Raw genomic sequence first — 25263 nt, 5'->3', positions numbered from 1 at the left:
GCTTTTTCAGTCTTTCACCTGGCTCATTTGTGAAACTCTGCAAGTGTGATACTTAATTCAACGGGATTTAAATTAATCTTGAATATCCACAAAATAGCATTTTTTGTATCTTCTGCTAATACTCATGTCCTGATAAATTAGCTTGTTTTAAATATCCCATGAAATCCGGCATTGTAAAGGTTAAGTGAAAGGCATGCAAAGGCAAAAGAGGTTGTCAAAGTGCAAAACAGACAAAACTTTTCTTCTCTTGTACAGCTTCTCCTAGTTACTGTTTAAGCATTGCAGGCCAGTTGCAAAGTAGCAACACTGCTACTGCCTCCAGTATCCCCCACTTTGCTTGTGTTTATGGATTTGACGTAAGTTTCCTATATCACCTAGGGAGGAAATGACTGCAAAGTGCCTAGGATGGTACCCAAGACTGAAGACAATAGAGGTGATTGAATTTCTGAAAGGCAACAGCAAGTCTAGCAGATATATATTGACCAAGGCTGGTGAGATAGCTGGCCACAGCCTGCCTCAACATCGAACTGCTGAATAAAAAGCAGTAGCGGCAGCAGCAGGGGACGGGCAGGTTTAGAGCGACAGAAGCCATGGAAGGAAGCAAAACTTAAGAGACAGCAACAGTAAGACAAAGTACATATAAACTTTTAATGAATTAACCTTACAAAAGACAATAGCTTCAAAACATTTGACACGTTTGTACAAAACTATTCCAGCATTGTTAGTTCTCTCTTCAGAAAGAATGCCAGCAAGCCACCCAACGTGTCCCTGGCTATGAGATGCAACTGGTGATCACATCCAAATCATGTGTGGACAGAGTAAACTTATTTACAAATACTGTATACTTTAATACCAGATTAGTGGATGCTATTGGGGAGCGACTGTATTTTCCAGAAAACACCATGCATCAGAAAATAGTATGCACCCCTAGCTTTATTGCCTTTTTTCCCCACATTTGTCACTAACAACTCTTTTTAGTCCTTTCAGGATGAGTTATCTCCTTTTAATTCCTGTTCCATCTTTTCTTGTCTTTGAATAACAGTGCAAGTAGCAGTACAATCTTCCAGTCCTATAGCGTACATCGCAACTGTCCTCGAACATAGGAATATCAAGGTGCAAAATGATGGCTCATGGGACTATTCTGCAGCCATATTAAAATAAGTGCCACATACCAGAAAATAGCACGCATGTTAAGGGCCAAAATGTAGTTAAAAAGTGCGTGATACTTTCCTGAAAATATGGTATTAATGACACATACAAGCATCTTCAAGATGCCACGTTCCCTTGTGAAAGGGATCTTGTCATTTCAGTATGTACAAAGTATGTCTTCAGCTCTCCTTTTCCTTTTACATTTATTATTCCTCTGCAAGTGCTCATGTACCCCAGTGTCTGCAGGACGTTGTTCGTCTCCTCTGTAACCTGCAACAATACAGCAAGACAACCAGCATTGGTAACAGAGCAAAGGAGAATCTTCTTCCAGAGTGTGAAGAGAACGTACATTCTCAGCAATTAGAAGGGTTTTGCTGTATTGCTTACAAGGCCTTTAAGGGTCTCAAGTGAGGTTTGAGCACCTGAGCTTTCAAACGGTCTGTTGCTGGATGGCCGTTCTAATCACATCAAGTATCGAATTTGGTATAACCATTTCTGTACCTAGGATTGCAAACAGATGGCTCGTAGGTACACAAGTGGCACTAGGGACAACACTCTTCCTCGTATAGCATTTTTCTCATCTTCAGGAGCTGTTTTTCACTGCGGTAGACCCAAGCTTCTCTATCTTTTTGCAAATACTAAGGCTGTATGAATGAAATGAGAGTAAGACATTAGCATCATCTGTCAGAGCTGCTGTTGCCAGTTTCTCACGTAACTGGCAGTGAACCAAACTTCAGGCAGTTCTGCCGTTTTAGGTGAAAGCCCGCTAGGACAGAGGTTGTTCAACAGCATCAGTTGTCTCAGACTGTCTGTGTTTCTTTGTGCAGCAAGCGACTGTTTGTAGATGTCATTGCTTTGACATCCCTTCTGTTTTCAGTTTTGATCAACAGTTGGTAACTTTACTTTTCCATTATTTATTTCTGAATCGTCTCAATCATCGATTTGGAGTGCTCTCAATCACATGCTAGGATCCAAAAATGCTAGGCAGCACACTAGGCAGACACTTAAAATGTGATCCCTGACTATAGGATCACTGGGAAGTTAGTAAATTGAAGGTCATGTCTATACAGGTCTATCTATAATCTATACAGATAATAATCTATAAAGATTATTAATTGGCATGGTTCATTAAAAGGGAAGTTTCATGATTGCTTTATGGATATAACTTGATGTACAGCAGTTATGGTAATTTCCTTTATTTAGAAATAATTAACATCAGGAATGCCCTTCAGAGATAAGGTCGCTAGTATTTTATGAAATCCACAGAGTAGAAATGTGATCTACCTCAAATCCTCTCTTAATCTAGGGATGCATTTCCAGGCAACCCATGACTTCCTCCACTGTATTCCTCTGTAGGGTCAAGACAAAGTTTTGATTCTCCTCCCATTTTCCCTATAATTTGCTTTTAATTCTTTACTTTCTGCCCAAGGTCTAATTCTTTTGAAACGTACAGATACAGCTGGTAGGTAAATTTTTTCTGTAGGCATCCTTAACTCCAAAACACAGACCTGTTTAGTGTACAAATATATGATGGTTTTTAAGCACCAAACTCAAAGGATGTAGATAAATACTAGCACAAAACCAAGACTTACCTGTATTTTATCTAAGACACCAGTGCTGTCCATCCTGCTGGCCACATTTACTGTATTGCCCCAGATATCATATTGTGGTTTTTGAGCTCCAATTACTCCAGCTATTACAGGTCCATGGTTGATACCTGGAAAACATCAGAATTTAACATTAAGAATGAAGATCCACCAAACAAGGACACACAGTGCATCTGGTAACATATCAAGTTGATGAACATGGTATTTGGCCTGTGCTGAATAGTGAGTACAGCAACAAAGTCTGCTCACAACTGTTCTATCAGCCATTGACAGCAGGAGGATGTTAGTTATAAAAATGCAAAAAGTTAGTTCATCTAATTTTAGTCTTATAGCTCCCTCCTATCCTGAGTAAATTTGGTATTTCCAACCATTAGTATCCTAATAACCTGTTACCACTGTTAGCAGGTGGCATGAGGAACACACCGTGGGAGACCAGCAGCTTCTGGGAAAACAGACATACAAGAATTTCTTTTCATTTCTGCTTGCAGTGAAAAAGGCTTCTCCTCTCTGCAATAGCTACTGGCCAAATCAAATGACTTTTACAGTATTCTTTGCTTCTTAAATGTAAAATAAACTGCTGTGAACGAGTTGGAAGGATGTCAAGCCTTGTTCCGCAGGCTGGATTGCCAATAGAATGGTCCTAAATAACTGCAATATTAATATATGTATTCAAATAATTTGATTAAGCATGGAGTAAGAGTAACAAATTGCTAGCTCTGAAATGCACACTGTAAGAGTGAAGAACAACATAGTATAGTCCCTCATTAGACTCTGGGCATTTTATATCTTGCAGTCAGTTTGTATTCTGTGTTATATTTGTAAAGGGAATGAGCTGTACTCTGCTAGTAGGGAAGGAAACCGGGAGGCAAAATCAAAAGCACTGTCATTAACCAGCATCAAATATACTATAATTGTAACTATACATACCAATGAGCAGGAAAGCCAGGTTAGACCTAGTGAGAAATAAACCCTGGACAAGTGAGTAGTTTGGATTTCTAAAATTATCTCCATGTCAGTGGATCATAACTGACTTCTGTCAATTCCTTGACAGAAACCATCACTAGGGATATATGTATGCAGCAAAATGAAAGTGTGATTGTAGCATGGGGAGGCATCTCAGAGCTGGCTCATCTAGTATGGATCATATATAACATGGCAGCATGGGCTAGCAACCACACTGTAAGCCCACTTAGAAACCCTGCAAAAAGTGACTGTAGCAGTTAAATTCAGAAAATTGGGGAAATATGCAAACCCTAAAGGATACCAGATAGGACCTGATCAATATTTGTCTAAGTGCTTGGGATTAAATGCAAAAAGGGACTTGGGCCTTGCAACACCCTGTATTCACAACCAAGCCATGCGTGTGCCTTTCTGCCTCATGACATCCCAAGGTGTAGAAAGCACTAGGGACCTAAAAGTGGAATCCACAAAAGCCATCTGCTGAGTAGCCCAAGCTGGCTAGTAGGGAACACTGAAGAGATGTGTGTGGCAAATGCTCTGCCATGGTCCAGACGTTAGGGCAGTGCGGTGGGACTTTTCTACAGGATACAATGGGCAGGAGGCAGGTTTTATTTTTTTACCTCCTTCTTGAACCACCACTGCTGATGGTTCGAGTAATACCTCAGGGGCTAGAGAGCCAGCTTCAGATCCATCCTCCTTCGAGGAGACTTCTACCCATATCTCTTAGGAATGTGTTTTGGCCACCCAGGCATTCTGGGACGCGCTGCTCTATGTCATTCCTGCTAGTGTGGGCCTCCTTCGCATGACACACATGAATGTTTGTTGGGGCAAGGCTGGAAGAATTAATACTGTCGGTCCACGTCAATGCTCTAACAGAGGGTGATACGATCTGTCTTTTTCTCTCGTATCCAAAGCGACATTTAATTATTCCGTGAAAAGGCAACTAATGTTCAGCAAATACTGTTCAGCAGGACAGACAGAGAATATCTCATTCCAAAGTATCCTACAGCCTGGGCTCATAGCATTCTCCTGGGAACAGGGATCCCACCCCATGCTTGAGCAGCCTCAGCCAAAAGCAAGAACCAAACTAAGTTCACCTACAACACAGACAAAAATGTTCCAACCATGAAGCTGTATAGCAAACATGTCAGCCTCTATTCTCTTCTGAAAAAAAAGCAGTACCTGTGCAACACCTGCTGCGAAAGTGTATCTGAGCTTGTCTAATACATCAAGCACCTGAGCTAACAGAAAGGGAGGAGCGCCCGAAATATAATCGAGGCGCTCCCCTCCCTCGCCTGACAATGTCAGAGTAGGCTGGGTACCTCCTGACACACAGCTAGCATTTCAGGCACTCACAGAAAGTGGAGGTCGAAAGCTGAGACCTCCAGTGAGTTGCAGCAGTTCTGGGGTTAGATGCTGGCCGAGGAAGACTTTTACAAATGGCAGTTTGGGTTTAAATCCTTACAGCAGGGATTATGTCAGAGGTAGAAGTTCAAATGTTTCTGTGGCTCTAATTGCTATGGGTATCAGGTGCTTTCATGGTCAGGTGGAAATGGAGAAGTGAAGTGAAGATGGGAGGTGAAGATCTCAGTGGGGCCTGTACTGGGTTAAGGTGGCAGAAGTGCCAGTTTGGGGCCTGTGTCCCTTTGTAGATTTAATCATTCCTCATTTCATGAAGCAAAGGAGTCTGACTTCTCTGGAACCTATAGCAAACACTTTAAAAATCACAAGCACCTATCTTTTTTTCCCCTAGAAAGTTTGCTTCATGATCCCAGCTTTAAAGGAGTCAGTATTGCTTTAATCAGTTTGCAGATTTAGCCCCAACACTCAGCAGCTCTTTATCTGTACTGACACAGCTGATAGAAGTATGTTTGCAAGTATGTGGCATGTCATCTATGGCAAGAAGAGAACTTTTATTCTGTATGGAAATATGGTATCTCTACACATTTCCTTTAAACCCATCAAGTTCTGTAACACGTTGAGAAGGAAGCATACTTCAGATTTGCTTTGTCATGTTTTAACCCTAGCAAGGAATACAAAACATACTGGCAAAGGAGTGCTCTAAGGAACAGGTACTTCAGGGCAGAAGATGGCAAGTTTTGCCAGTGGGTGGCACTGTAAAATCAGCGGGAGAGGAGCAGCCGACAGGCAGAGCAAGCAGCACAGCAAGAAAAAGACAAGACAGGAGAATAACTGTTGGAAATCAAATACTTCTGACATGTTTACGGGATTTATGGGTTTCCAATATTTATTTACTGCTTTCATTTCACACTTTACAAGTTACATATTGCATTGTAAAACTGCTGTGTACTGCTATTGGGAAATAAACATTTTGGAACATATGGTTCTTGACCAGCTCTGAATTCATTTATTTCATCATCCTTTCCATGGCTTACTGCAGCTGCCTATTTCTTTTTTAAAATACCATGATACACAAGTAGAAGCAATCAGAAGCTGAAATATATTATAACATAATATAATATTACCCTTTCAAATGTAAACAACTAGTCATCTTTGCTCTTATTTGTCAATAAACACAGAATAATAAAGAAGGAAATACCCTCCTTTTTCTAACACTGGGAAGGAAAGGGTACCCTTGCGTATGCTTGCTTGAGTTTACTACATCTAAAGTATTTCAAACTCCAGCCTCACTGGCCCCTTATAGCTCGTGTCCTCCAAAACCATTTATATGGTTTTGTAAAGCCCTTTCTAGAGTCTTCTTGTGTCTCTTGGTATTGAAATAGGGTAAAAAATTTATGCAGTTAACAACCTCTAGAATAATTATTATTGAGTTATCATAAAACTATTCAGAGCTATGGGAACATATTTTTTCAACCACTCTTTACTTAGGAATGCTGCCCTTTTCTGAGTCCTGCCTTGAAACACTCCTTGTGGCAACAGTAGCTATGGTTAACAGGCAACACCATCTAGGCTGCCTTTAAACAGGGTAAAGACGGTGCCATTTACTTTCATGGCCCTTTTTGTCAGTTCTACTAACACTTTAATCAGCTGGTACGTCACACTGAATTCTCCCCCTCCTCCATGATATTCTCATAAAAATCCCGTGATACATACCTACTCGTAACTTGAAGTCATTGAATGAATGCTTGTTTATGACATCCAGTTTTGCCACCAAGGCAAATGCAAACTCCACCATGGTTCCTATGTGCATATACTGTCGTTCCGGTTCCTGAATTTAAACAGGCAGAGTAAAATCATTTTCCTTAGCCTTAGTTGCTGTGAGAATACAACCAAAATATGCTGGGCACTTGAAAGCACTTAAACCCTTAGGGATGTCCTAATGCCAGCAGGCAGCAGAAGAAAAGTAATGTAGAAGATGATGCCCTGTCCAGCATCAGTTAGCTCAAACAATGGACAATAGACCAGGATGCATTTTACTTACACAGTCAGGCAGTCTAGAGATGATAGATCCAAAACATGCCTAATCTCATGTTCTGATTGTCAAATAACTGATTAGCTGCTATCTAACCCCACAGGCACTCAATGTCTATGTGTGCCTAGGATTTGCTCATTAATTTTCTCTTAAGTGTCTGCTTCTATTTTATGCCCTTTAATAATAAGTAATGCTCATGGACAGCCCTGCAGAGACTCAGCTCCCCCTCACTGTTGCACAGCTCAACACCCTAGTTAATAATTAAGATCCAGTGAAATCCACAATTTTTAAGAGTTCCTCCACTGATCTCATCTGGTAGATAAGCAAGCACCTGTGTGAACATCTAATAGACCTGAAAATGAATAAAATACAAGAGGTAGAGACGAAGAAGGCAACCCATCCTCTGTCACCTAATTTACTAGCTCAGAGCTTATGCCACTTAAAAAGGCCATAGACTTAATGCCTCCTCATACATCAACAGTGTAGCCTGATTTCTAAGTACTGGTTTGAGTCCCCTCAGGCTGAGGAGAAAATTGATTTTCAGGCTCCCACAGCCCAGGGCAGGACCCTGACAAGAGGATGGTTTCATAGGAGATGGACTCACTGATCTCTCTGAGGAATGACTGAATCTTCCTCATTTCTTGGAATAAAGTGACAGAAGGGATGGACAGATGACAACTTCAGGAGATGATTCATAGAGTAGGCATCAGCCTAGGTGGGACAGTAGAGGTGCTTGCCAGAGCAGCTGTTTAGATGAAAGAAGCCTGTTTCCTTTGGAGTTCACTCCTAGCTAAGACAGATGGTCTCCTGTTCAGTTGATGTATTCAGACCCCCTCCTTAGGCACTTAGTCTTCCTCAGGTGCTTGTTTTCAGCTGGGGGCGGTTCCCAGCAGTATGTCTAGGAGTCAGTCACTGCCACACTAGGTACTGCAGGATCTGTGCATCTTGGGTCATCTGGACTGAAGGCTGCTGAGTTCTGGTGGATTTCTTTTGAAAATGTGTACTACATCACCAAAGGAACACTAAAAGTTGGATCTCTTGATCCACAGTTTGTGGAAATAACTCAAACCATCAATTTCTTCCTACGCAGACACTAGTTTTAGTTGTGATTGAGAGCTCCTCTATGTCTTCTCATCTCCAGTCTACAGTTCTGCATTTCCTTCATCACCTTCACCTCCCTGTATTAAATGTCAGAGCTAATTTAAAATCATTCTTATTGTCCTCAGGATCCTTAGGGTCTACAGTTCAGGTGTTAATTGCTTCTGTCTAGAAGGAACATGAGTTCGGCAAGAGCACATTAATCCTTGGCAGAGAATGTGTTGATTTGTAATTGGTGGCTCTCTGTTGCTAACCTATAGTACTCTAAAGATCATGGCAAAAGCAAGGTTTTTGCTTAGAAGTTACGAACTGCTTCTCTGAACCTCATTTCTACTGACTGCAGTTCCCAGGCCTACCCTATTAAGTAAACCAGAAACAAAGGAACACGTTCTCAGTGCTGAGTCTGAGGGTTCTGTAAGCGTGTGGTTAGTACAGCTACTCAGACCTCCCAGCTTACAATGGAAAATACTCATTCTTGCAGTCTTTTGTGCACTCTATAAATCCAGTTCTGCTGCAGCACGTAGGAATAAAATGCTGTATTGTATTTAGAGTAGAAGGCCTGTTTTAGACTTAGCAAATACAGAGGTGGCATTTTCAAACCGCTATGTGAAGAACAGTAATTCACAGAGATGACGAAATAAAAGTATACACTTACCCAGTACAATACAATCGATGTTAATAAGAAAAATCTAGGACACAACATTATATATAACCTGCAGCTTAATGAACAGAATTTTAGCCTTCATTTGAGCATGTTTTTTATTAAGCAGGAATCTTTTCCTGTACCTGACACTGTTCTTGGTTGGGTGTAGCACTCAGTCCTGTTGCTGCCATGTAAGTGCTTCCAATGGTCTTTATCTTTTCAACTCCACTGAACTTTGGCTTTGACAATAGCTGTAAAACAAGGATGGTTATTCATTATTCAGATCAGCAGCCTTGTTACTCTAGCAGCATTGTCACTCTAACAGTATTCAGATCATCAATTCTTAGAACAGTCTCTTAACAGACCCCAAATGGCTTCACAAATATATACAGGATGAAGGACTTAAGGATGGAAAAAACAATGGTTACAGCCTCCAAGGAAAGGCAATTTCTGTCTGCTAAAATACCTTTTTATTACAAAGGGACTAAATTTACAGTAATGAGAATAAATTACACCTTATTGTACATACAGCTCATAAAAGTCAGTAGACTTTGCACTCATTTGATACTGGAACTGAGTCACCATGCGAGCCAACAGTTAAGCTTTAAGCAGCTTTCTGAAAGTAAGTATCTATTCCATGCCAATGGGATGGTCCAAGCCAATGGGACTAAAAGCCAAGGATTTTAGTTCATATCCCAGGTTTTTCTGGCCATTCCAATGTTCTCCAAATGGGTTTTCTGCTAAAATACCCTCTATAGCTGCAGATCTGCAAATCCAGACTGTGCTCTCTGAGTCATGACATGATCTTAATGCCTTTTTCTGGTACCTTCATCACTAATAACTTTCTTTAAGACAAATACTGTTCTCAGTGAGACCTTTACAGCTGCCTTTTCACAATCCATCTGTAGTCATACTCTGTACCTGCTTGAAACTTCAGAGAATGGAATATTAAAACTTATACAATCCTTTGAGTCACTCATGTATCAACTGATCAACGCTCTGTATAATGAGACCAACACAGATCAGGTAAAACACAAAGCTGTATCATTTTAGGGGACATAGATTTACGTACCTGACTTTAGGCACTAGTACTTAGAAACTGTAGTTAATATATGACATGTAATAGAACTGCCTCATGAACTGCAGCTAAAGGGCAAAAATTTTTCCATCAGATAATACACATGGGGTTCTCATTATAGCGAATCAAAAGCAACTGAGTATGATGTCAGTCAATACCTGATTTATCCCACATATATCTCTTTTTCCTTTAATACTCCCTGTAAGTAATTTCCACGTGACTAGGCACACAAAAGTTCTTTTCTGACAGCTCTTCCACTCTCCCTTTCAAGTATGTTTGCTTACTGTTGCATACCCTGAGTTACTAAGACTGAAACCATATGTCGATTGTTGTTAGAAGTACATACATCATCGAAGTCAGCAATGATCTCATTTAGCAGCCTGAGACATTCCAAGCCTTCCTTATTTACATCAGATTCCGTGTAAAATTCCTTGAAATCCGGAACAGAGGCAAACATGACACAGACGCAGTCATACGACTGATGATACAGATCCTGTCCAAAATAAAGCAGAATAGAGAAAAAAAACTCTGTCATGCCCAGCTCTAAATAAAAGTTTCCTCATTAATATGCAGTGTCCTGGTTCTGAAAAGGGAGGCATTGCAGTGGCTGGAATGCCTTAAGATGGTAGTTGGGTATTTTTTGCACTTACTTGCATTTATTAATTTCAAGCTGTATATAAACCTGTTTGTTAAAGAGACTCAACATATACAGCTGAAAATAATTTAGTGATTTAAAGTTACCTTTTTTCCTCCTGAACATTAACTCCATGAACATAAAATGTTAACTAATTTATTAGATAGGGCCCATTTCTGAGGCTCCTAATGAAGAGAATTTGGTCTGGCTTGCATGGCTGAAACTATATTTTGCAAAAAAATATCTAATTTATTATTAGTTGTTTGTGTTATTGTAATAACTAGAAAACTGAACCAAAATCACAAACCCAATGCACTACAAATGCATAATGCAACACAATCCTAATAGCTCCTAACCTAAAATGACAAGATGCGTAATAAGATAAAATAATTGTCATTTTTTTCCATAACAAGGAGCTGAGGCAAAGGGAAAGAAGTCACCTGAACTAAAACCTATTTATGTCAGATTCTCCACTGCCTTCTGTGACCACTAAAATGAGAGCACCTCTGCTCCCCAGGAAGATTCTGTTGCTAAAAATGACCACACCATCCCCACCCCACCCTTCAGTTTCGTCCCCACTGCCCTTAAATGTTAGAATATATCTTCTTTCAGAACAAATTCACTTCCTAAAAAAAAAAAGAAAGAAAGAATATTTATTAAACTAATACTTAAAAAAAAATTAGTATTTATACACAAACGTAACCACAGCAATAAAAGATGCTGTAAACTGCTATAACGCTAAGTTCTGTTCAAGTTCTTATTTGAGTAAAACAAGGATTTCAATACTCCTGTGAATAAGGTGAATAGGATTTGTTCTGTGATTTCAAGAAGCATCAGATATTATTTCCCTTTTTACCAGCAAGGCTTTTTTTTTTTTTTTTTTTTTTTTTCAATTTCACTGGCAATACGTTTCTTTTTGGAAGAATGTGATGTGTCTGTAGACAGACGTGTAGACATAGTGAATTTCTATTGGTGATGTATAACTGAAAAATAGCAGAACTATGGGAAAACTGTTGACCACCTCATCCCAGAACAGGTGTGAGGGAAGTTTCTGGGCAAACACAAAAATATTGGCAGACAGGGAGGAACACGGGCAGCTGGAGGTGGTAGATGATTTATTACTAGATTTTTCTGCCCCTTTATTTTCTAAGGATTCCATAACCAGTGCATCGCTGAAGCTCCATCACGCCTCTGTGCAGTGGGGATGGAATATATCGTTGCAATTCACCATTATTATTTATATTCTTAAAGCTGAGCTGGTTGAAATCACCCATCTGTACCTGACATCCAGCTTACAGCCATGTATACAAAATCAGTACCTCTTTAATGTGACCTGATTGTGCAAATGAAAAGCAACTAAACAAAACATCCAAGCCGATGAGTTCACTGTCAGATCGCTACTAAACTTCAAAGGAGTTCTGGATTTCCTGTGTCCTCTTGCCAAGAGAGTTTTTAATGAAGAACCAATATTGTGATAATATTTTTCTGCCATCTGTTTTATCCATCTCCATAAGCACCTAGTTAATAAATTTAATCCAAATAATAATCAAATGGTGGGGAGAGGGAATCCCTCTGGCTGGGTGACGTCAACTGAATTTAGGCAATTTAAGCACCTGACTGAAGTAGTTAATTTGAAAGCACAGTCATCCTATGCATCCTATATTGTCAGTACAGCAGATGTGCCTATCTGGAAGGTCATTTTAATGCCGGATGGGCAGAATCACCTCAGTGTTTCTCAGTTAGTTACGGAAAAAAGGCTAAGGAGGTAATTTTTCCTAACATAGGCAGTTGAGAGGAACTCCTGAAACTATACAGGATTACTCTGCCTCTAAGAAGTTCAGAAGCTCAGGCCCCACATGACCTCTCTTCACTCCAGTGTCCCACACTTAAAACCAGGTCCACTCTATAATACCACAGTGACACACACTGCTGCTGTCTCCAGCAACTATGCACCTAGACTCAGTGCAGAGATACTCAGATTTGCTTGAAATTAGTTAAGTGGAGCAGGAGAAGAAGATTAACAGGCTTATTCTTCAAATGTTTAGGTTTTGCAGTCTGCATTTTGCTTCACATCTGCCTACTTCAAATTTCCCTCAGGCATGTCTACGCTGAAGCTACTGTGGTATTGCATAAAAATATAGCCAGAAGGTAAGATCTGAAGTGCTGAGTGCTTTTCATAGGCACGTTAGCAGAAAAGGTACAGAGATTACATTCTGTGGTTAACTCAGCTTTCCTTCTACTTCCTCAAGTCACCTTCCCTGTAACTTGATTTCAATTTTGGGTGAAGGAATTCAGGCCACACACATGGTGCTAGTTATTAAAAGAGGACTGCATCACAAACATATGGCCTTGGTAATACAGAAGGGGAAATTCACAGTGTTATATAAAAGACTGCAGGGAGATACAAAAGTATTTATAGCAGAATGTAAATAATTAATACTCAAAACATGGATTATTACATATACTTTTGAAACTTGACCTGACAAAATAAACAAGTTGTATACATGAGACAAATATTTAAAAAAAAAAGTTCATATTCCTATGAACTTGAAAAATCCAGTAAGTTAAATCCAGCCAAATTAGTAGTGCAGTTATAATTAATATTAATACACAATTCTATTGTCCTAGGGATTCTGTTAATTAGTAAAAAAAAGTTGGTTTAATTTACCAGATAAACATTAGATCACAGCTGTTTTATTTGCCTTATTGAATCCTACTGATTTTGCATCCTGAGAATGTAAAAGATGCCAGAATTACACTACTGATGTAAAGTCTGTGACACAAACAAAATCTAGGCACAGAGGTGACACTGGGACAGTGCTGTATCTTAAATAGTACATGGAAACTAATGCTGTGTGAAGGTGCATTTGAGAATGTAACTACAAGTCATAAGAATACAGGTCTCTTAGGAGCTACAAATGATCCCTTACAGGAAAAGGAGACCAACTATGCAGTGCTGCACACATATGATATTACTGAATAAAATGAGGCAGAGATGGTAGGCGATGGTTTCATTTTACCACCTCATAATACAGGAACCATAAGATAAATAAGACATTTAAAAGTAGAAAAAGGAAAAATATTTTACGTAAGAGATATATAAATGTGTATTTCATTGCTATTCAACAACATGAAAGACAAGAGCTTAGAGGGTTAAAAACCTGAATACTTATGTGAAGACTAGAAAAAGGCCTAACTAGGAGGTGTATAAAAAGCATCTGCAGAAGCAAAATATGCCCTTACATTTACAGGAAAAAGCAGAAGGGTGAATAGCACATTAATCTTCAGCTGTTCCTCGAACTTTTGCTTAAGTATCTGACACAGGATACTGCCTGGGCCCTCCAGCTGACTGGACTGCTGATGGGTGGTAACTCCTGTCTTACTGCAAGTGCCACTGAAAAAAACGTCTGTCTTACAGACACTAAACATGGAGCCCTACTTAGCTATTAGGAAGTGCCTTTGCTGTCTTCCCTGAAAGCAGAAGCGTTGCCCAGAATAAGTCACGGCAACTTGCACAATGCACAGGCATCAGGAAGAGAAAAATGACTGAGCCAAAGACAGGAGCAGACATTCAAATAGAAGTGCCGTTGTGACACGGGAAGGTCAGTGTGCCTTACACTGCTGGCTGTCCACCCAGTATGGGGACAGCCAACCTGTAAGAACGGGTTGCACGCCTGACTGTTACAATGACAGACACAAATCTTCTTTTTCTATAACCAGAGTTATCACTCCTTCCTCTCCTCCACCTCAAAAATAAATGAACACATTGTATGTAAACACTTGTCATATGCTGAAGCTCAGCAACAATGTCCCATTTCTCTTCCTTCCCCTCTAATACTGGGGCAACAGCCATCCCCACTAATGCTCTATAGCATAGTACCAACATGAAAACAACAACAAATGGCACAGTTTATAACCAGACGAGTGGTAATTGTGGCTGTCACAATAAATGCCAGAGAATTTTAAGGAGGCATTCCCGGCTTGTTTATTTTGATCATTCATAATAATAAAGGCTGTGGCAATTGGGTGTCTTAATTTTCCTACGAGTACTTCTCTTGAAACAGTACTCTCCAAAATGTTTCATCAGAAAATTAAATGCAACATCATTCCAGGAAGGAACGGCTTTGCTTCTTTCAGCAAAAATAAAATCATCCTGTCTCCTGCAGTCAATCCCTTTTTTTTTTTTTTTTTCTTTTTTCTCCCTTTGATAACATGTGAATTTCTGCTAGTTGGCTCTCCTTACTGTCCCCCCTTCTTCTCCAGTGCCTGGAGATCTTCTCGGGATGGAGGAGGCAAACCGGTCCCATTCTACCTACCTCTTGGAAGGGTATGGTGGTCATGTTCTCTGGGGCAGAATTTCTGCTCTAAGTAGGGTGCTGGCTCCCTCCTGTAGCTAATGAAACAGGATTCCTCTTGCTCAGTAATGTGCTTGCCAGTTAGCTTGCAGCACAAAAGCTCCTGGGCACTTTATTACTAATAGGGGATCTGGATGCTAATGGCATAAAGGAAAAGGCTGCACAAGCCAGGTGCAGATACTTTTAATCCTGGCCCATTTCCTGCTTTTCATTTTATATTTGTTCCTATCGTTCTCTCTCCCAACTGGGAAGTACCCTTTTTGGTACCCAGCATGCAGACTATAAGCAGAAATCCAGTTCCGGAGGTTCTGGTAAAGCAAACAAACCTTTATTACAGTTTGCTCTGAAGTAACTTTGCTTTTATCTTATCAGCATTAGTCAATGTGTATCCTGTTACCACCTAAAAGTACACTCCCACTACTCCCAGTTAGCATTCATCCACTCATCTTTCCCCCTTTCATTTCTGCTGCCTGTTCTTCAGCAGCACACTTTGTCTTCCCTTTTCTCCATACAGCTGCATGCATAAAATTCTAAGAGAAGTAGTATTCTGAAACAGACTATTCATCCATTAGATTAATTTTCATCTCAAAATCTGGTTTAAACAGAAAAGAATATACATAAAACCATATTAACATGAATGTTTGCAACTAAGGAAAACATGGACAAATTTCAATTCAGTATCTGTTGACCTAAATATCTACACAAAGAAAACAAAGGCTTGATCTTTCCTAACATATTCTTAGGTGTATACACATGCAGACATACAGAATGTCCTTTAAGGCTCAACACATCCTTGTTGACACTGAAACAAATCTGAAGATATAAGCAACAAGATGCTTATATTCCTGAACATTCCCAGGGACTTGAAAGGTTCTTCCCTCATTGAAAACTGTGTTTACAGATAAAACAAGAAACAACTCAAGATTTATTTTTTTTTTTAAACGGATGCCACTAAAATCATGTCAAATCATTTTTACTTCAGCTGACATGATAGACTGGACAGCTCAGCACATTACAATTTCTGTTCTTCACTAAATTTACAAAAGCTCATTCCAACCTAAGAATCTTGAGGGGTGACAATATAAATCCAGTTGCCAATACAAAGGTGAGCAGATGGTGTTGCTCTGCTGGGGAGCCGAGATGGAATAGCACATAAATGAGAAAGCAATCTCCTGATGGTTTGCTGTGTTTAATGCCTGAACTGAGAACTGGAGCTGAGCCAACGTGGCTTCCAGCCAAGGTCTTCACAGGATTCAAAGGAACCCCACGGCAGTTTCCATTCGACATTAGCTACCAAATTAATATTTGCAGGTAGTCCTAAAGTACTGAAATAAAGTACTGATTAGTACTGCTTAATGCAAACCACAGTGAAAGGGAAGACATCGTCCTTTTTGACTCAGGAGATCAAAAATTAATCCCTAAAGCTGCCCTCTTGCCTCTTTTGTCAGTTTTGCAACAATTGTTTGGTATGCACAAGTAATTACAACTATTCCATTTAAGATCTCTAGAACTGCTACTCTCTCTAAATGCTTTTATTTTTTCATCCTTTTTTGCTTTATTAAAACTGTGAAGCAGTATTAGGAGCAGATCTAATTTCCACCAAAGTCAACAGGGGTCTTTTAGTTGACTTTTCTGGTGCTTGAATTAGGTCCATAAGCAGTGAGTAAACAGGTAATTCAGTGTTCAGCACCTCTTTCCAGAATTAACATAGCCACTGTTTCAGGGGAAATGTTAATTGTCACTCCAGTAAGCAAGGTCTCCAGTCACCAGAAGAAAATTCATAATGTGGATGCAGCCCCACTCTGATCACAAAGGAAAAAGTATCTGAATGCATATGATAAAAATTTAAACCCATGTTGATTCAACCATCTCCTTCCTCCTCCTTACCCTTTTTTACCCTCCTTCGAAAGGCAAAGTGCATTTCCACTTAAGATAATTTCCATTTTTCACTTCAAGGTACTAAGGTGCATCCAGTGCTATAAAGCAAGCCTTTCGGGTAGGTATGGGGGAATGAAAGTGACTGTAAATCTATACTCTCACTGTGTGGACCTACTGTTCAAATCAGCATTAAGTGGTATTTTGAGAATATGCTGCTTTCTTACAGAGCAGAGGATATACAGAGATGGCTGACCTCATTCTTCAGGTTTCTTGCCAAGAAGTGTTCAGCTACGTGGGCTGGAAGCACATTCTCCAGAAGCACCCGGTTTAGGTTCTCCATGGTTTCAATCTCCTCCCGCTCTTTTTTGAACTTGTTCTTCCACAGGAAGTCTAACCTACAGTAATATTCATTCTGTTACAAGAGGACACAGAGGTAAAGAAACAATAGGCATCTTGTCCTGCTGGAGTATAGGTTTAAGAGACAAAATAAGCACAGTACACCACCCCTGCAAGGCTATTACTTGGCCACTCAAGTACAATTCCAGATCCCACAGAAATCAAACCCCAAGCACACACTATGTGACATACATTTCATCAAACTTATAAGGCCCCCCTACAAAAAAAGGCCCATAAAAAGGCCCAGGAAAAAAATAAAGTTGCAAGGTGCCTTAAACAATGGAAGACTTATTTATTTACTCTCAGGCTTTAGTAGAAATTCATTCCAGAAATCAAACACTGTTATGGAAACAATTTACAGTTTTGCAACTTAATATGATGTCTTATTTATCTGAAGTGTAGAATTGCACTTACAACAACGGGCATTTCAGGAAGACCCTAACTTTTACCAACTTGAACTTATGCAGTCAGCCTGGTAAAAAGGGGACAGTACAACAGTAGTAATCCAATGGTTTAACGCTATCACGCAGCCTCAGTGAAGACTATGCTATTAACCAGGAGAACATGATTATGATGACAATCTTCTTATAGAAAACCTAAGAATGCTAGCTAGTATTATTAGCAGTCAGTAAGCATTCACACCAAAATGAGAGTAGTCCTTCTGATTGGTCAGTAGCTCTCACAGCTCAAAATGATTCATAGATATTTTGTTGAGATCACAGCCAAAGCTAGAGTAGAAATTTGAAATGAGATGGTATTAAAATGATTTGGCAAGCTTTTAAATATGTATATTATACATTTATACATCTAAGTTTCCCACATAGATGATAAATTCAAATGGCACCAACTGTATTCATGCAGAAAAAAATCCAATAAAAACCTGGGATGTCAAAATTATTTGCATAAATTGACAAAACTAAACTGGATGCCTGGCATAAAGCTGAAATTCGGTATCCATATATATTGTACCAGCTTTGTATTGAAAAGAAAAGGTGCTAGATAAGCTGAAGTCTTCAAAAAGATATGTTTCTTCTTTAAGAGCTAATATTAAACAGATAATTTATTTACTGCTTTATTATTTATTGAATGAAATTTAGGCTGCCACTAAAAATGGCAGAAGGAACTCAGAAATCAGAAAAAATAAAGCAAAATGTATTCTACAATTTGCTTTGAAATTAAAAAAGTCAATGTATCATATTTCAAAATGCCTAGTCAGACTTTTAAAAACAAAAAGCACTACCTTATTAAAACTTACTTTAAAACATGGATTTTTTTGTTTGTATGATCTAGCCAATTTTGTATACATGTCATTAAAGATCCTGTTCAATCTTTGTAGCCTTTCAGTCATATGGAAACCAAGACTGTTTCCTACTTTACATGTTATCTCCAGAACCTTTTCAACATATCAGAATGAAAATATCTCAGTATGGCTCTTATACATCTGCAGGCACAAGATCCTTGAGATACAAAATTTTCCTTCTTCACCTTATGCTGCTTTACTTAACAGCACTTCCCAGCGGGTGAGCATAGTGGAACACCCAAGGAGGGATGAAGGACACTGTGTTCCTCCAGGCACCACAGAGCAACCAGCTTCCTCCAGGACAAGAGACTACCATGCATCTGTGCAAGGCAATGCAACGCAACCCCAGAGGTTCAAATCAGCGGTAATTTCTTAGGCAAAAGTAGTTAAGTGCAACAAGAACTGATTCATGTCTCATTGATTACACAGAGATAGGTTTATCTATGTTTTTAAATTCTAGTGGGACACTCACCTGGGTCTATTTTCAATATTTGCCTGAGTGAGGCAATGAACTAATTCTCCTCACTGAAAGAATGTCACATAGAAAGTCAAGATAAACAGCTCAAAAGTAGCTGCCTATGCCACAGGCTTCTGCAGTCGGGGAGATGAATGCTATGGCATTCAGCAAAGGGGCAGCAAAGGCAGCACTAAAGCAGGTAAGATCACTAGAAATTAATGGGCTTTCATTCAGGTGAGGGAGCTAAGGAGATTCCCCCTCACGACCATTACTTACAGACAGCAAGTCTGAGAAACTGCATCAGCACATTAAGAAGTTGATCAACAAGAAGTCATCAGCTCTAAAGTAACCAAAATGGAAAGCTGCTGGTCTGAAACTTGTGGTGGATAGCCTGAGCATTCAAAACAGCCACAGTATCAGACAGCTGACAAATAGTAAAGGTATAACGTAAATCTTTAGAAAAGAACTGGGGTGACCCTGGGAACAATAGAGCAAGGTACTTCAGAAAAAAACTATGCTAAGTAAAAGAGCTATTTAGACATATTAGCTAAAGTTGATACAATGGGGATGAGTTGACACCTCTTCTGTAAACATGCCTCCATCTGTTATGAAGAAGTCAATGGTCATGTGAATAGGAGTGAAGTCTGAAATAAGTTTTCATTTAATTCTTTCAGAAGAGGCTCTTGAAAAGACTACATTATCTAAGAAGGGAAGGTTTCTCTCACAGAACAAAAGCTCACTAAAAAACAGAACAGAGACTACAAATAACAGTTTTCACGGCTGAGGGAAGTTGCCATAAACATCTGGGCAGTAAAACAGCCAATGAAGTTCAGTGTGGATAAACACAATATAATCAATCGTAGGAAAAACAAAATATTCACCTAGCCTACAAAGTAACGGGATAAGTGTAATTTTAAGTACTGGTGGGAAAGGAATTCACAGTTTATGTCAATACTGGTAATACAAACTGGGCTGTAAGAGAGATTTAACTCTCAACAGCGTTTACATGTGAGCACACTCCTTACACAGTCTAGCACATACCAATCTGCATTCTCCTGGGCAATGCCTGGGCAGGGTGCAAGAGTCGCCATTCTCAACATATCGTCTGCCCGCTGCCAGCCTATTTTCAATAACTCTAACGGCATGCATGCAGAGTGAAATGTGTCACTTGATCTCAGTGTCAGGGAATGGTTGTAGCCTACACTGGCATGACCATCAAAAAAAAGCAGTTCTACTTTCTCCAGCTCACTGCTGCCTGCTCACTCCCATCCTATGCTCATTCTTTTGGCACAAGCATTGCTGCAGCCATACCATAAAACCAAATCACCAAATAGATCTGGCTGAAAATCAACCATTTTTCCAGGGTTAATTTTTAAGCCAGATCATTTCCCTATTTTCAGCTACTATACAGCTCTGCAGGCAGCTGTGCCAGTACAAATGAGGAGATGCAAGGATAAGAATGAGTAGTAGCTGAGGGAAGGCCTACTTCTTTCAGTAGGGATGCTGGTTGAGCAGCTGAAAGTATTAGTTGAACCCGAGAATTAAGTTGGCTCATAAAACACGTAATGATATACTAGCTTGCTCTCTCTTCATCCCCGTTCAACCAGAGACGCACATCCCCCCTCCTGCTTTTGCATCTGGACAGGCATCTCTGACCAGTGGTGGGCAGGTTCACAGAGCTAGGCTTGTAGGAAAGCATTCACTTTTTGTTTAGATTAACTTTCTATTTACTCACTCTGGGGACAGAGAAGCACCAATGCCAGCTTAAGGGAAATGGAAAGACCACCCTTTTCATCAGTGGCTATTATCTTTAGCATTGTTAAAATAATCAGATATTAAGAGAAGAGAAAAGACATGTTGTTATCTTCAAAGTAGAAAAATGCAATAGCAGAGAAATTACTTGTATATTACCCTCTCTGGAAGAAGGGTAAGGAAGAATTTTACTTTGCCTACACTGCCAAGATGGCTCGACAGCATTCTGCAAGTGCCACTCAATGGAAGTAGCAAGCAGAAAGCTTAAAAACAAGAAGACGGACACTTCCACTTGACTTTTTCTCAAATTGTGAAATTCATTCTCAGACAGTGTTGGGAAGACCAGGAAGATCAAATGGGTTAAAAAGGGATCAGACAGTGTAACAGGAAGCAGAGCAGCCAATAGTTATTAAACGTTGCCACAGAAATGCCGACTGGCGGAAGGTGGGAAGCCTATGTCCCTGGAAGCGTCAATTTATGCAGGTTCCCTTCCTCCCCTATTCTTTTCCCAAGCATTTGCTACAAGTCAGTATCACTAACAGTAACTTAACATGACAGGTCTTATGCCAGGTATGTATTAAAATTAGTGCATAACATTTTCTAGTTATCATCTAGACTTTGCCTGAGAGCGTTTGAAAACACAGAGGTTTTCTCCTCCTTCTTTAATGGAGAATAAATTAGCAGAAAAATCAAAGGCAAAAGACTGATGAGCCTCAAACAAGTGACATCACAACAAAGATCCTAGACTACAGTTCTGAAAACAAAGACTTTTTCCATTACAGCATCATTTTTCAGTTGGTGTGACAGGGAACAACACACACACTGTTACTGTATGCAAAAGCAACTTTCTTGTTGACATGACTGAACCCCCAAAGAAATGCTCTCCTTGCCCAGTGAAGATGACATTCCTTCTCTCCTTTTTCCTTGTTGTTGCATTCACTACCTTCATCTGACACCTTGGTTGACAGGGACTAAAGGTTCTCAACTGGCGTGCTGAAGTACTTATCCCTCTTTCCGAGTGGAAGTAGCTGTGCTCCAGCCTCACTCTGCTACTATCATCAAATGAGCAAACTCTAATACGGTGCTGGCAGCAAGGCAGATGAAGACTGCTATTTCTAACTCAAGAAGGATGTTCCCCACTACAGCAAATACTGGAAAAGCTGCCAGATAAGAATTTTTTGTCTAGTAACCTGCGGGGCCTGCTTGGCAATTTAAATGACAGTCATGTTTTGGGGAATTGTAATGTAAATGAGTGATTTAAAGACAGTCTTCCCAAGGCTGCAGGCTATGGTGGTACAGGCTGTTCATAACATCTCACATGGATTGCCTCTTCCATCTCGGAGCCCTGTCTTGCGCACTGCATTGTTCCTGGCACAACCGGCTGGAACTGCAGCTTTTAGCCATGGATCATGGACAGACCCGAGGATTTAGAGAAAGAACTGCCCTTACACCTGCCCTCACCTTTGTAGAGAGTAAGACCACTGATACCACGTTTGTCCTGAAAAAGCACAACTGGGTAATAAAAAGAGTAGCTTCCTGTGGGGTCATAGTTTTAGTGCAACTGTGGCCTCAGCATGGGGTACACTTCTGTGTGCATGCTACACTGTTTCTGTGTCTGCATCAAATGATAATAACTGCGAAGAAAATAGCTTGTAATTAAGCAACTAGGGAGACAGCAGATGGATGCAGACAGATGGGAGCACACTAGGAAGCTATGAGACAATACTGGTCAGCATGACAAGCAATAGTCACAGCACACCATCAGCATAGTGTCTACAGTCTCAGTGACAGTTATTGGTGAGTTTTAAGGGCATACTGGAAGGTAATACAGAAAATAGCTTTTTAGATGCTTCTGACAATACTTTGCAAGGGTGTGGGGCAGAATGGAATAAAGGTGTTTGTCAGAAAACCTGAAAAATGTTTGAGAGGGTGGCAGGTTGCATGTGGAGGCTGGCATTGTGTCCACTAATGCAGATGAAGGAAGTATGCATCTTACCTGTCTACCCAAAACCAGTAACGTGACAAAGAATATAAACAAAGAAATTGAGCCCATTGTCTTCAGGTCTTTCAGTATTCCTGGCCTATAAAATAAAAACGTAAGTAAAGCAAGCTGCCTAAAAGTTAAAACAAAATTACTTTAGGACAAGAATAAAACTGCAATTTATACTACTTTCTGGTATGTAAACTAAGACCACTTAAATACGATATACTTTATTATTTGATGAAATATTATTATTTCCATAATGAAGTTTTAATTAATTCTACTACATTCTGTGCAAATGTGCCTGCACTTTGAAGTCCAATACTAAGATGAGGATTTAGCAAAAATAGTATCTTTGTTTGCTTACAAATGGAGAGCATTTGGTGCTTATTCTATACAGAATTCTGAACATTCTATATATTCTGTATATTCTAAACAGAAAAAAAAAAGATTTTTTCTGCAATAACACTACTTCCATAATGGAGAGCTGGACCATATCCAGTGAATGTGAAGAAACGGAAACTAAAGCACCCAATTCCCAAGATGACTTTTCATCTCAGAATTACAGGAGGCACAAACTAGATCTTGTACAGAATTTATTAAAATCTCTGTTTTGGGAAAAGACACCAGAGGTAATGGGAGACAATTCACACTAGCACTCTCCTACTGATGCCACTGAAAGAAGAACCTTGATGAGAAATTTAGGAAGGAAAATACCAACACACAGCTTGACTGGCAAAACCAAGGCTGCCAGAAGCACATGCTAAATCTAACCTGTCATGTGGTATCATCACAGAGATATCCTTTCCACTAATGTAATGGAAACACAAAGACCTGGGCTTGTTTATTTAATCTTTAGATTTAAGCGCAAAGAAAACATGCACTTTTTGTAATTCAGATCCTTTTCCACAGTTGTCTCTGTGTCCTAAAGAACTCAAGCAGTTTAGAGCACAGGAAAAAGGATACTGAAACTCTGCTCTGAATATTCAGTTTTTCTGTTGTGGCATATGCACTGCACACTCAGCCTACATAGAAGAGAATCACCTTTTTCTTTTGAAAATGAGGTAGAAATTACATGTGTCCAAAAAACATTTTACACAGCAATACTTAGAGTAATAATTCTGGTCTTTTGTAATATCACCTATAACAAAGACTTCAGCAGTCTCACTGAAAATTTAACATACAAATTTGCAAGCACAGCAAAAAAACAATCCAAAGTGTAAGTCTACTATTTTTTTCAATAGCTAAGACTGAATTTGTAAAGTTTTAAGACAATATACTAGTTCCGAGAAAGTTGATTTTCTCTGGCTTGCAGCAAATATGCTTTAACAGCCATAATTATATTCAGCCTTAGGCCTTAACAACCTTAATGATGACTTCTTCCTAATGTTCTTTATTACAAAAACGCAAATTAAACCATACTTTATTTGCTATAGTACGTGATTTAAACACCTTGCCCACACTTGTTTATTTTATCCTAATGCTCTCAGGTGTGACATTAAATCATGTATTAACAGCAGCATGACAATGATTATAAACTGTGACTTACAGATTATGTAGCCAAACACATAAAAAAAAAAAAAAAATCCGTTCCATGACTTAAGAATTGCCATAGGTAGTATTTAATTTCTATTAATTTCAGAAGGACTGGAATTATCCACCTACCTTCTGAGAGGTGCCATTGCATACATAAATTTGCTGTAGTCATCCAGCATAGGCCCGTGAGTGTGCAGAAGGATAACATTGTAGCCCACCAATGCAATCAACATTATCACCATTTTCAACTCATAATTTATCCTCAGGAAAACAGAACAGGAAATGAGCCCTAATATGCAGCTGTATATAAAATACTGGAAAAGAAAAATCAAATGGAAAATATTTAGAATTTGGCTATTGAGTAGGAAATAAAAAATAAAAATAATAAAAATGCCCTGGCCAGTTTAAAACAAATTATTGACTGACCACTTAAGCACAGAATCTATCACAACATGTAAAGAATCAAAGTACCTGCAACATTATGACTTTCAGATAGTAACAACCAGGTGTCGGTATTTCCTAAAATAGACCCTATTACTTACTAGGCTCCAACTCACCCAAAACTCAGTAGAATCCAGATTATGCACCTAATTTATGCTGCCTAATTTTCATCCTTTGTCACTTTTGACTTACTTGTCTTCAGTAGCGAGGAGTGCCTATACACAGGATACTGCTACTGGTGTTTAAGTCTAATGTGAGAGCCTACTGCCAGCAGACTGACAGAAGATTTATTCCTGTGCCACTGTATGGTTTTCACTCATGCTGGAGTTGAATAACTACCCAGTACATATTAGTAGCATAAGGGTCAAGGTAAAATGTCTAAAGATCTGAAAACAGTAATTTCATTGCCTATATTTGCAGTGTTTATAAACTGATGCAATACACACAGTTGTTATGAACCTCACAGATATGTAATTTTACAAACTGTAGAAATATGGCTAAGACATGAAGAATATAAAATTATCAACATCCTTCTGTCAAATCTTCTTGATTTATGACTACATAAGAATACATTTAATTGTTAAAAAAAGTTTTTTCTTTCCGA

General features: G+C 39.4%; 1 protein-coding gene across 2 annotated transcripts in view; it reads right to left on the bottom strand.

Moving 5' to 3' along the window:
* Positions 1-624: 624 nt before the first annotated feature.
* Positions 625-25263, bottom strand: part of ADCY2 (adenylate cyclase 2) — a 194346-nt gene continuing 169707 nt past the window's right edge. For both annotated transcript variants that reach the window (XM_069808829.1, XM_069808830.1), the window contains 8 exons: positions 24348-24532; positions 22698-22782; positions 17050-17208; positions 10276-10422; positions 8995-9102; positions 6792-6906; positions 2742-2866; positions 625-1419 (listed from right to left, as the gene is read on the bottom strand). In XM_069808829.1, the coding sequence (XP_069664930.1) occupies positions 1267-1419; positions 2742-2866; positions 6792-6906; positions 8995-9102; positions 10276-10422; positions 17050-17208; positions 22698-22782; positions 24348-24532 (1077 nt within the window). In that variant the 3' untranslated portion in view covers positions 625-1266. The remainder of the gene's footprint in view (positions 1420-2741; positions 2867-6791; positions 6907-8994; positions 9103-10275; positions 10423-17049; positions 17209-22697; positions 22783-24347; positions 24533-25263) is intronic.

This window comes from Haliaeetus albicilla, chromosome 21 (genome assembly GCF_947461875.1).
Source record: "Haliaeetus albicilla chromosome 21, bHalAlb1.1, whole genome shotgun sequence".
In the NCBI taxonomy this organism is placed as follows: Eukaryota; Metazoa; Chordata; class Aves; order Accipitriformes; family Accipitridae; genus Haliaeetus; species Haliaeetus albicilla.
Note: the sequence above shows the minus strand (reverse complement) of the source record. Positions and strands in the feature narration are given on the sequence as shown.